The 11,669-nt window shown below is 48.7% G+C and overlaps 1 protein-coding gene across 1 annotated transcript; it reads left to right on the top strand.

The window, feature by feature from the left end:
* The first annotated feature begins 3,073 nt into the window (after window positions 1-3,073).
* Window positions 3,074-10,460, top strand: LOC110301650 (olfactory receptor 6B2). The gene is made up of 2 exons (XM_021172217.1): window positions 3,074-3,273; window positions 9,473-10,460. Exon 2 carries the CDS (start codon window positions 9,483-9,485, stop codon window positions 10,419-10,421), a length of 939 nt encoding a protein of 312 aa, XP_021027876.1. The 5' UTR covers window positions 3,074-3,273; window positions 9,473-9,482; the 3' UTR covers window positions 10,422-10,460.
* The last annotated feature ends 1,209 nt before the right edge of the window (window positions 10,461-11,669 follow it).

Here is an 11,669-nt window from a genome sequence, read left to right as displayed (position 1 = left end):
TACTCGTATCTAACAATTTAGTTTTTCTTTTGCTTTCTAATATGTAAAATTATTATGTATCTATTTTCATATGTGACTAAATAAAATAGTAATTTAAAAAAAAAAAAAAAAAAAACAGGGCCTCTTGTCACAATATCCAGAATGCTACCGACCTAGACACTGCTTCTAGTTCTGGTCGACATAAAATAATCTGAAAATTTGAAATTCCCATAAAGGCTGGGTAACCTCTAAGATGAATTCCCAGAAAGTTCTGGAATGAACAGGAATGGCTACCAGGATAGTGGACCTGTGTTTTTCTTCCGTGGCTGAGTACCAGAGGGACTGACAATCCTGTCCCCACGTGGGCAGTGTCCAGGAAGCAGCTCTCAGGAGGTTCTTCCAGCAACCAGCTGATGAGACTGCAGATGGAAGAAGGAAGTCTCTAGAGACTGATGAGCAGTGGTTGGGGGCAGGGGTAGTCGAGGGGGTGATAAGCAAGAGCCCCGTGTGGTCTTCCCACTGACTCCAGCAGTGGCCAAGAACCAAGCTGTGTGGCCAGTGGGAATCTGGTCTGGTGAAGGAGGATGCCCATGTGGGAGTAAGGTCCTGCTGAGGGTGAATATGGTTGCCCCCACCATAACTCATGTTGAGGCCTCATGCCTCAGGTGGAGTGGGAGATGGGGGCTGTGTGGGCAGTACTGAGAGCATGGGGTGGAGTCCTCCCAACAGGCTGTTGCAGGTGGGCCTAAGTTCTTCCTCTAGAACTGTCTTGGTTGGTTAGTTGGTTGGTTTGAGAGTAGGCACCAGGTGTCAGAAAGCTGAGCCTGGCTCCCCATACACTTGCACACTCTTCCCACGAGCCTGCTCTTAACCTCACGTGCACTTTTGCTGAGGGATACACTTTCCCTCTCCTGATGCGGATGGGGCCCTTGATCTTTATAACTTCTCCAACTGCTGTGATATTCCCCTAAGCAATCTCTTTTCCTTATACATTACGTAGCTCCAGGTGGCTTGTCGCAGCAATGGGCTAAGACACGGTTTGTCGGCATCGCTGGAAGTCTGACAGATGCTACTTTCCATCGAACAGTGGTAAATGCAGACTCATCGCTGCTCAAGGCCCTGAGGATAAATGACGGATGAGCAGCCAACCCTGAAGAAGACATTGAAAGCGCCCCCTCCACAACTCAGGGAGCATTGTTGAAGAAAGAACAGAAAGAATGCAAAAGCTGGAAGATAAGGACAAGGACAGTGAGTGATGAGCCATCGTTCTGGGCAAGACTGAGCCCTCTGAATCATGAACTCAAGGCAGCTGTGGATACCTGTGCTGGATCTGCATGATAATGGGTCTATCAACAGACAGGCGCGGGCAGAGGAGGGGCCCAGGGGGCTCTGCCCATCACTGGTGAACTATTCGCTCCTTATGGATTCAGAGAGAGAGAGAGTCAATGGCTTCAGTTCTTAACACACTGGTGACCCCACCCAGTTCCACTGAATAGATGTAATCCAGCGCTTACACAGATGGTCTGTGTTAAACCAGATGGGTCAGAAAAATAAAACTTAAAATCATGCATGTGGGGAAGGGTCTGAGGAGGAGGAGGTGAGCTGACGGGCTGGGGGAAAGAGAAGAAAGAATGGGGGCAGGGAGTAATCAGAATGCAATATATATATATATATATATATATATATATGCAATATATATATATATGCAATATATATATACTGTGAGACTGTCAATAAACCAAATTAATAAAAATAATTTCTCTCATAACGTAATAGACCATCTAAAGGAGGCAAACAGTGCAGGCGACCATGAACACAGCAAAAGTCTCTCCACTACGGGCAAAAAGCACCTTCCTGCCAGGTGGCCACACAAACCTCTCACTCCTCCCAGGCAATGCCAAGAGCTTGGCCTCCTTGATTCTATACCTATGACTGTATGAAGGATGAAGGAGTTGTTATAGCCATGATTATTTTACAGGTTTGGTTTGGTCTATGTTGCCCAGGAACTGGGAAAGGACCATCCAAGCCTGAGTTCACAGGCTCTGGCAGGGACTGATGAAAAGTACTTTGGCTTTTCCTGGGAACCTAAGAAGATGCCCAAATGGGCAATGAGCATGTGGGGACATAAGACCCACCTACGCCATCCTGTGTCCAGACAGCTCACTTGTGGGTACAGCTGGCTCAGCAAATAACACACTGTAGGACATGGGACTATTTCCAGCACTGAGAGATTGTGAAAGGAACAGCCATATAGATGGAGTTATCTGGAGTTGTACATGAATATATGTCTAGTTTTACAACTCAGTAAGAAACTGCTAGACATCCTTTGCATAGCAGCTGGACTGTCTTGCTCACATTGGCCGTGTAGGAGAGTCTGCACCCACCACCATCCGGAGCTGTCTGGTGTTCTATTTTAGCCTCTCTGAGAAGCTGGAAGGCCTGCTTGGTTGTTTGATTTGTGACACTTGCTGGCTGATGGGCGTTTATGACTTTGTGGAAAGGTTGGTTGGGTTATCAGCTCGCTTCTAAACTGGGCCAAGCCTTGTTCTCTCTGGTGGCCTTGCTGAAGATCTAGGTAGCTTGAGCCTACCTCTACTCTGGGGCTCACTCTCCTGCCTGGGCTCAGTGGCTTCTATCACTCTGCCCACCTGGCAGGTCTGTTTGCCTTAGACCTAAGCTGTGATATTTGTTCTGGTCCATCACAAGAAAGATGTCTCTGTCTATGTCAAAAGGTCATCTTTGCCGTTTCACTCATGAGTGATGACAATCATAAACTGCAGGACTGAGTAGGGTCCTACCTCAGCCTCATCTTCTGGACTAGGCCTCGTCATCACTCTCCACAGAGACATGTCCCTCCCTGCCTTGAAGAGCGAAGGTGGCTCCAGTCAGGACAGGACCGTGTGGCCAGAGTGAGGGAATGGAGAGGAAGCTCTGCCCAGGGCCTGAAGGCTTGGACAGGGTGCTGGGGACAAGGAGCAGTGACACCAAAAGGCCCGAGTTCCTTGCTAGCCCATGCCATCCAGCACAGGAGACCAGGGCTAATTGGCGGTGTGGGGCAGACACACTTACTGTGGGGTAATTGGGCCCTGGAGTCCCACGTCCTCGCACATGGGGAAGGAATCTTCCCTTTTCTATCAGTGCCTCCTTTAAACCAGCTGTGGTTCAAGCGGGCCAGCTGCTCTGAGGGATTAGGCAGGCTGCAGCAGAAGCCAGGTGTCTGAGGGTGACAGTGGACAGAGAGAAGTGGTTTCAGAAGACTGAGGACAGACACACAAACACCGGCAGATCTCCAAGGTAGGGATCACTCTTCTTGGCACTGATTGTACCGTAGAAATCTCCATGCTCTCAGCATCCTGTCTCCTGTTGCTATTTGCATGCATTTTCCAGCCTCCTCATACCCACTGCTTCTAACATTCTCTCCAATACTTACTATTCCCACTCTTCATTGTGTGCCCAACTCCATGCACATGCCCTCCGGAGATGCCCCCTTGACCCTGACTTCAAAAAAACAGATGAATGAACCTCAAGAGGGCTGACATCTGCCTTGCTCCACTTGTTCCTCATAGGAAGCTGGCCTGTTCCCCTGAAAACACACACACAACACCATACACAACCTGTGGTCATCTGGAGGGGTTCAGGCAGGGGCACCAGAAAACCCATCCTTGCAGTATCCAGTGCTAATAAACCAACCCTGTGTAGTGCCAGGGCAGGCAGGACTGTGAGCCAACTAGCATTTCCAGAGCCCACCTTCACCGTAGCCATAGGGTGTTGATGAATCAGAACCAAGCCTCTGGGAGGACTGCCCCTGTCTGTGGTCCACATGATCACTCTCCCCTTGTTGCCCTGCTTTTTCTTGCTCCCTCTCTCACCCATTTAAACTTCTATTGCCCCATTTTGGTGAATCCAGAAAGAACCACAATTCTTCCTTGCGATTTGGAAATCTGAAGGCCACAAGCACAGGACTCAAAGGAATGCAGAGAACAGCTTCCCTCTAACATTTCCCATCAGAAGTAGAAGTAGGACTTCCCTCTTTCCTAATGTCCTCCTGGGCTCCTGCCTGGACTCCTTGGGTAGCTAGGCATCCCCTGACTGTAAGGAAGACCCAGGACAGTTCTACCTCCAATCCACCCCAGGCTCTGATCCTAGCAAAATCCAATCATGCTTCCCAGTCAAGCTCTAGAGAGAACCTCTAGCTCCTCCAGAGTTGGCCTGGATCTAGGCAGGGCTGGAGACTCGGGACAGGTGTGACAGATGATAACCATTTTTCCAGGGCCCCTCACTTCTCAGGCCCTACCACGGCCGTGGTCTCACCTGCCTGCTCCTGCCCACTGCCACTCAGACTGCAGAGTGGCTTGTCTTGGGAACCTCCACACTTGCCAAAAGTCTTGACAGGCAATGGAGGAACAGGACTCATGCCCTGTGACCCTTTGCAGTGCTATTGTAAGCCTCATTGAGGCCTCCATGCCCAAGGTGACAGAGAAGCCAAGGGCAAGCTGAGCTGAGAAGTGGCAGGTAGTTTCCAGATTTCCAGTTGTCCTTTCCTGAGAGGACTCTGCTAGGCACCCAAATGTGTTCCCATTCCCACACTTCCCCATTCCTTTTGCTCCTGGTCACTAGCCAGACAGCCCCAACTGAGTCCTGTGCCCCTGAACTCTCAACAGGGAGACCCTGCTTGGCTTGGCTGGAACCTCACATCTCTGTCCCCCTCCTTCATCATTCCCCAGGGGCATGGCTCTGCAGTATTTCCAGTCTTCCCCTTGGCCCATGATTCATTATCCAGGGTCATCCTCAACTCTCGGGGTCTGGGTCAAGAAAATGTGTCAGGCACTGTCCTTAGCCTGAGTCCCATCTCATCCTCCTAGAGGGATCAGAAGCTCCATATTTGCACCCTTCCTCTGCTGGGTCTCAGAGCACTGATCATTTCCAGTGTGGATCAGCCCAGCCAGCAGCCATCAGAGTGACACTGATCCATAGGCCTCATGTGTCCTTCAAATTCTTTTCTCCTCTAGTCCACACAATCCCTTCAACTGGACTAGCCCTGACCAACTCCACATCCTTCAGCTATGCGGTAGGTAGTCTCTGCCTTCTTCTTCCCAGGGAGCCATGTGGCAGGTCCTTGCCTCTTGGAAACTTCCCAAGTGTCACTTCTTGTTGCTGTCCCCACTCAGCTGTGCCCAGTCTCACCGACCAACTCCCTCCAGCTCAGCATCAGCTCCCAGGCTAGGAGCTGTGCATCTTGACCTACTTTCTACTTTACTGAAACTCATAGTCCATGAAAGATGGTGAGTTGGGGACAGTGTATGCTCCTGGTTGATCCAGTTGCTTGGAATGACTGCTCTATAATGGGCACTCCGTGAAACTGGATGGACCATTAAGTGGAGACAGGCACCATCCCAGTTTTGCCATCTGACCTCTGCCTTCTGGGGAGTCCTGCATATCACTGTTCACTCCTGGCATTTTTCATGGTGTCCATGGGCACCAAAACCCAGCATGGCCCTGATTTATAGGTCTTCGGCCACGAGTGCACTTCCCAGTACCCAAAGCCCAAGAAGCTAAAAAGCCATCTTTATGGTCACCAGAACAGTCTTCGTTTCCATCTGAGAAGGTCCTAGTCAGCAGGGACATTCAGAAAGAACACTTTTTTTTTTGATACAGGCTACCTCAGGCTCATCATAATCCTCCTTCCTCAGCCTCAAGAAGACAATTTTTAGCATCTATTTAGAAATCCCTCAGTTATAAGAGTTGTGGATTTTCTAATGCCCTCTGAAAATTGGGACAATTTGTCTATGTCTTTATCCCCTTTGGAAGCAGGTAGCACAGGAAGCATTGGCTTACTGTGGCCATCATGAAGAGCCCACTCAGTGTACCTAACCATGGCGGGGTGGAGGTCACTCTGAAGGCTGTGGGTTGCTTTGATCATATGAGGACTAACTTCCTTGAGATGATGGGTGTGTTTCGGTGATAGGTTCCGACAGCTCACTTTCTGGCCCTGACCTCGGAAGTGAACTGTGCTCCTGTGTGTGTGTGGCTGCTGTTCTGACCAACCTCAAGGCTACTTCCTGGGCTCTCCTCGAGTTCTGAGAGTGTAGTAGGATGTGAGACCTCTGCGAGTGCTTTTCCTCCACAGCCTCTGTCAAGCGGTGGAGTTAGGAACTGGCTCCCTCCCACTAAGTCAGAGAGAATCCTCCATGCTTGGAAGTGGCTCACATGGAGCAGGGGGATCTGTGGTCAGCACTGGTGAGACTTCAGGGACAGTCCCTCTTCTCTGACACTTCTTCAACAGCCCTGGTGGCCTCCTGGTGACACCAGCTCTATTGTCACCCCTCGGCATTCTAATAAACGCCCCCCCCCACACACACACACACTTGAGCCTCTAGCACTCACCCTTACAGGACTGCTTTTAATACTGTGCTAGAGGGTGCCTCCTCTCACTTGTGAAGGAACCGCACTGGCTCACCTGCTAGGTGCTTTGTATAAGACGTGTTAATGTTATAAAGCTGTGACTGCTCCCCTTTGCTTCTGTCTCCTAATACTGTTTTGTTTTTCCTTTTTTGGTTTTGTATGAATGTATGAATGTATGTATGTATGTATGTATGTATTTTTATTTATTTATTTTGGGGTGTCTGTAGGGGTCTGATACTAAGTTAAATTAAGTATTTTTGATAAAAGGTTATATAAGCAATACTCTGATTCAGGAATGTATTTTAATTGATGAGACAGTAACTCTAGACACAGACTTGCTTTTCATCTTCACCCCCAAGAGTATATGTGGAGTTTCCAGCTGAGTCGTCAGGTGTGTGTGTGTGTGTGTGTGTGTGTGTGTGTGTGTGTGTGTGTGTAGATATGTGTAGCCAACTCTGCAGTGGGGTCAGTAGTCCCATTGGCTGGGTGACCCTGTCCTATTTGCATTTTTCTTCACAGCTGGTATTTTTCTTAATCTGGTCCTTGTTCTATGTCACCTGGTGCATTTTCTTGTTTCCTTTTCTTCTGTACTTCTTTGTTGCTCTTGTGGCATTTAAAGGATCCACATTGTGTTAAACAGTTACCTTGAAAAGATTTGAGAATGTGCCAGTTACAAACTCTAAGGATAAACGTCTTCTGACTTTCTCCATTGAAATGAAGTCAAACATATAGTTTGCTTATTACAATCTCAGCCCCACCCAAGGTTCTCTCAAGTATTAAAACACTGTTTGTCATTTTCCTGAAGAAGTAATATCTTGCATTGTGTATCTTCTCCATTGGCAAGGACCGATGTGAGCTGATTTATCAATGTGCCAATAGCTCCTGTAGGACTGAAGGGTGTTTAAAAGGCTTATTCCTGTCACACAGTTCTCTCCTGTGGGTCGTCCTCCTCTACAGTGATGTGCTTGCCTCAGGATTGCTGTTTTGTCTCTGGTTAATGTCTGTGACACCCGAGTTTCACACTGAGGGAGGGTGTGTGAGTTCTTGTTCAGCACAGGTGGCCAGAAGTCAGGCCACAGTCACACAGAGATGGCTCCAGGTCTGGGTACAACTGGTTACTCCGTGGAAACTGCCCTGTTGTATTCTGAACTCTCAATGTTTGGGACTGGAGACTAAATCTAACCCAGTTGATCTTCCATTTCACTCTATCTGGATGCTTCAGGGGTCTTCTGCCTTGATGTTGTGTGTGTGTGTGTGTTTGTGTGTGTGTGTGTGTGTGTGTGTGTGTGTGCTGTTTGTCATTTGAAACCTTTACTGTGCATCTTGGGCAGCCATAGGCAGACTTGGTTGATATTTTCCTTAAGTGTCCACTGCATTTGTTACTTTTCTTGCCACTGCGACAGAAGCAACTAAAGAGAGGAAAGGTTTGTTGTGGCTTACAGTTACTTGTGCTTCTCTCCCCACAACATAGAGAATTAAGAAGCAGAGAGCTTGAGCCTTCTCCAGAATCATATATGGCCTTCAAGACCCACTTCACCTAACTAAGCCATATGTCCTGGCTAGGGACCAAGTATTTAAACAAGAACCTGCCTGCGGGAGGCATTTTACATTTATATTCAAACCATGAAGTCCTTTGAAGGTCCATCTGTCAAAGGACTCATCACAGTCTGGGGAGCTACAGGGGAACGGTGAAACCTTGGGGGTGCTACTAGGAAGGAGTTAGGTCACCGGACATGTGCTCCTGAAAAGGCTGTTGGGTCCCCTAGCTATTTTCCTGTGATCACTACTGTCATGAGGTGGACAGCCTTTACCACACACTCTTACCAGGATGTACTTAGATCACCAGAGACTGAGAGCAATAAGGCTAATGTCAAAAATCCCTCTGAAACCATGAGCCCAAACAAAGCTCTCCATTCTTCAGTGGAATCCCTCTGCTCTAGTTACAGTAATCAGACATGATTGACAGGCCTGCCCTTTCTGGATGGCTGGGAAATGTTCTATAGTATTCAGCAGCAAACATAGCCAGACCCATCCTGAAGGAACACTAGATGGCTTGTTAATTTCAAACACTTGCCTTAGGTTAGTAGAACAGCCTGCTCCCTGTAGCCTGGAATTTCCTTCTCAGTTAGGATTCCCTGCTTCTCCTTTCACTGCTTGGCTCATCCTGTGACCTTTGCTTCTGTAGTCCATGAGAATAGTTCTCAGTACCAGGCACCACGGCTTCCCACAGTAACAGTCTAGCCACTTTTTCTGTTCTTGGTATCTCATGCAGAGAGCAGCAGCCCAGGTGTTAGAAAATCGTGTTTTGTGTCCTGGTGCAGCCATGGCCTCAAGTAAATCCACAGACTGAAAGTGAAGACAAGGCTCTGCAGTGAGGCATGAGGAGATGACCTGTGTTACTTAGACATGGAAAGAGTAAAGATGCTCTTCATCTTGTCGAGTTTAGCATCTCAATGCTATTCTAGACTTCCTCTAGTCTGCTGCCTTTAGACACTAGAGTTCAGGCTTTTCCTGGCCCAGAATGGTGCTGAAATTCTTTCATTCTTGATGTCTCATGTGGTCTATAAACACAGGGAAGAGGCCACCATCATGTGTCTGAAAACCAGTCCCAAGGGAATGCCTGATTTTAGGGTCTCCATAGCCCAAACCAACCATCCCAGAAGCCCTAATTACTTCATATCTATTTTTAAAAGTCTTCTCTGAAACCAAACAAAGGTCTAACCTCTGCTAATGTGGAAGGAATCATTAGAACCAAAACAGTAACCCCAGGTGACCATAGCAATGGTGAGCCACTTGCCTAGAGAGCAGGCACAAGGAGCCCACCACTCTCTCATGTTCACAGATTTGCTGCATGGTTCCAGGGTGCAAATCACAGTCTCACCAGCCCTGTGGATCGAGAGAGATTGGGACAGTCTATTTCCAAGCCCAGCATCAGAACCACAGAATCTGGTATCAAGTACTAACTACACTTAGAGTTTTGTTTTTGTTTTTTTTTTTTCTTTCCCTGACATTTCCGTTTCTGCAGGTTTGACTGTCTGTTCTTCCTGCTGGCTACCCTTCTCCTGGCCCAATGCCTTGTTGATTCTTTCAGGTACAGAAGGATGAGGGGGGAGAACATCACCAAGGTCAGCACCTTCATCCTGCTGGGCTTCCCCACAGCCCCCAGGCTGCAGTACCTGCTCTTCCTCCTCTTCCTGCTCATCTACCTCTTTGTGCTGGTGGAGAACCTGGCCATCATCCTCACTGTCTGGAGCAGCGCCTCCCTCCACAGACCCATGTACTACTTCCTGGGCATCATGTCCACCTTGGAGATCTGGTATGTTTGTGACATCATCCCCAAGATGCTGGACGGCTTCCTCCTGCAGAGGAAACGCATCTCTTTCATTGGATGCATGACTCAGCTCTACTTCTTCAGCTCCCTGGTGTGTACAGAGTGTGTACTCCTGGCTTCCATGGCCTATGACCGCTATGTGGCCATCTGCCACCCCCTGCGCTACCAAGTCATCATGACCACAGGGCTGTGTGTCCAGCTTGTGGCTTTCTCTTTTGCTAGTGGCTTCAGCATCTCTGTGATTAAGGTCTACTTTATCTCCAGTGCCACCTTCTGTGGCTCCAATGTCTTGAACCACTTCTTCTGTGACATCTCCCCCATCCTCAAGCTGGCCTGCACTGACTTCTCTACTGCGGAGCTGGTGGACTTCATCCTGGCCTTCATCATTCTGGTGTTCCCACTCCTGGCCACCATTCTCTCCTATGGCCACATCACCCTGGCTGTGCTGCGTATCCCTTCAGCCACAGGCCGGTGGAGAGCCTTCTCCACTTGTGCCTCCCACCTCACTGTGGTTACCATTTTCTACACAGCTTTGCTCTTCATGTATGTAAGGCCCCAGGCTATCGATACCCGGAGTTCCAACAAACTCATCTCTGTTCTGTATACAGTTCTTACACCCATCTTGAACCCCTTGATCTACTGCCTGAGGAACAAAGAATTTAAAGATGCCTTAAGAAAGGCCTTGGGCTTGGGTCAAGCTCCCTTGTAAGAGGGAGGGCACCTTCTGATTCCAGAGCATTTCCTGAGCATGTGTCTTTGGTGCAGAGGCTGGTGGGAACCCTTGCCATTGCTGTAGTGCTGAAGGCATTTAGAGCATCACCTTTTCCTTTGTGAAGTGGGAATGATGGGCACTGTTGTGATGCCATCCGATTCCCTTTTATATGTGAGCAGAGTGTGAAAATAACGGAAACACTGCAAAATAAGCTCCAGGGGTCCCCAAAGTACAGTGTATCTGGGAACTGCAAGAGTCCATAGACTCATTTTAACTAGTAGGGCATGCTTGGTAACAATTCAGGAAAATAGCTTTCGCTTTTTCTCTTCCAATATCTATCCCCATAGCCCTCCCACTGCTGAGAAAATGAAGTCCTACTACTGCTTGAGTTGATCTCAGTTGACATCAAGTGTGGATTATGTATGTCTTCTTGGGTCTGTTGCTTCCTTAAATTTCACCACAGTGACCGGAGTCCCTTAACAAACAAGGAGGCAGGCTGGGAGGGATGGCTTGTGACCTGTGAAACAGAAGCATGTGCTTGGGAGGTTCCTGGGACAAGAAGGTAGAAAACCCGCAGGAGGCGGTTCAGGAGAGCCTGGGGGTGTGGCTCTTACATTTTGGAACATGAGTGGTTTGTGTGGAAGAGTGGAGAAGAGGAAAGGAAGCGGCAGCAAAGCTCGGAGGCAGGAAGCAGCTGAAGTGGTGCAGATCACTGAATTGAGGAGAGGCTTCAGAAGCTGGTGTTTGCAAATGAGGGAGACCCTGGGCCAGACCTCCCCCCACCCACACCTCTCCCTACTTCATGCACAAGTCTGGCCACTAAAGCTTAAAATTCCTGCCTAGAAAGACTTGCAGCTGTTTAAGAGCCGAACAGAGGCCCTCTGGGAGGAAGAGACTGTTCAGGAGTTGTTGGGCTTTTCTAGAAGGATAAGTAGCCCTGGGATGAGGTGGTGAACACATGGGATAGCTAGGGTTCAAGGGAGGATTTGGGGTTAGGGTGGAGAAAGCACATTGGTGCCCTGGATTGAATGAAAAGGAGGAGACTAAGTAAACTTGACCCATCCTTTCTCTCCCTCCCTCTTGACCGAGGGTAAAATGAGACCAGCTGTCTCCTGTGCTCACTGCCATAGCTACAGCCACTATCAACACACCTCCGCCATGGTGGACCTCGCCTGCTAACTGCGAGCCAAAAGCCCACTCGTTTCCTTACATCGCTTTTGTCCAAGCAAAGAGGAGAGTGGTGAA

The sequence above is a fragment of the Mus caroli genome, chromosome 1, assembly GCF_900094665.2.
Source record: "Mus caroli chromosome 1, CAROLI_EIJ_v1.1, whole genome shotgun sequence".
Classification (NCBI taxonomy): Eukaryota; Metazoa; Chordata; class Mammalia; order Rodentia; family Muridae; genus Mus; species Mus caroli.
The sequence above is the reverse complement of the archived record's forward strand: the minus strand, read 5'-3'. Positions and strand labels throughout refer to the sequence as shown.

Bases quoted from the DNA above. Each gene is read 5' to 3' on its own strand.
- LOC110301650 (XM_021172217.1), top strand. From the start codon at position 9,483: ATGAGGGGGGAGAACATCACCAAGGTCAGCACCTTCATCCTGCTGGGC.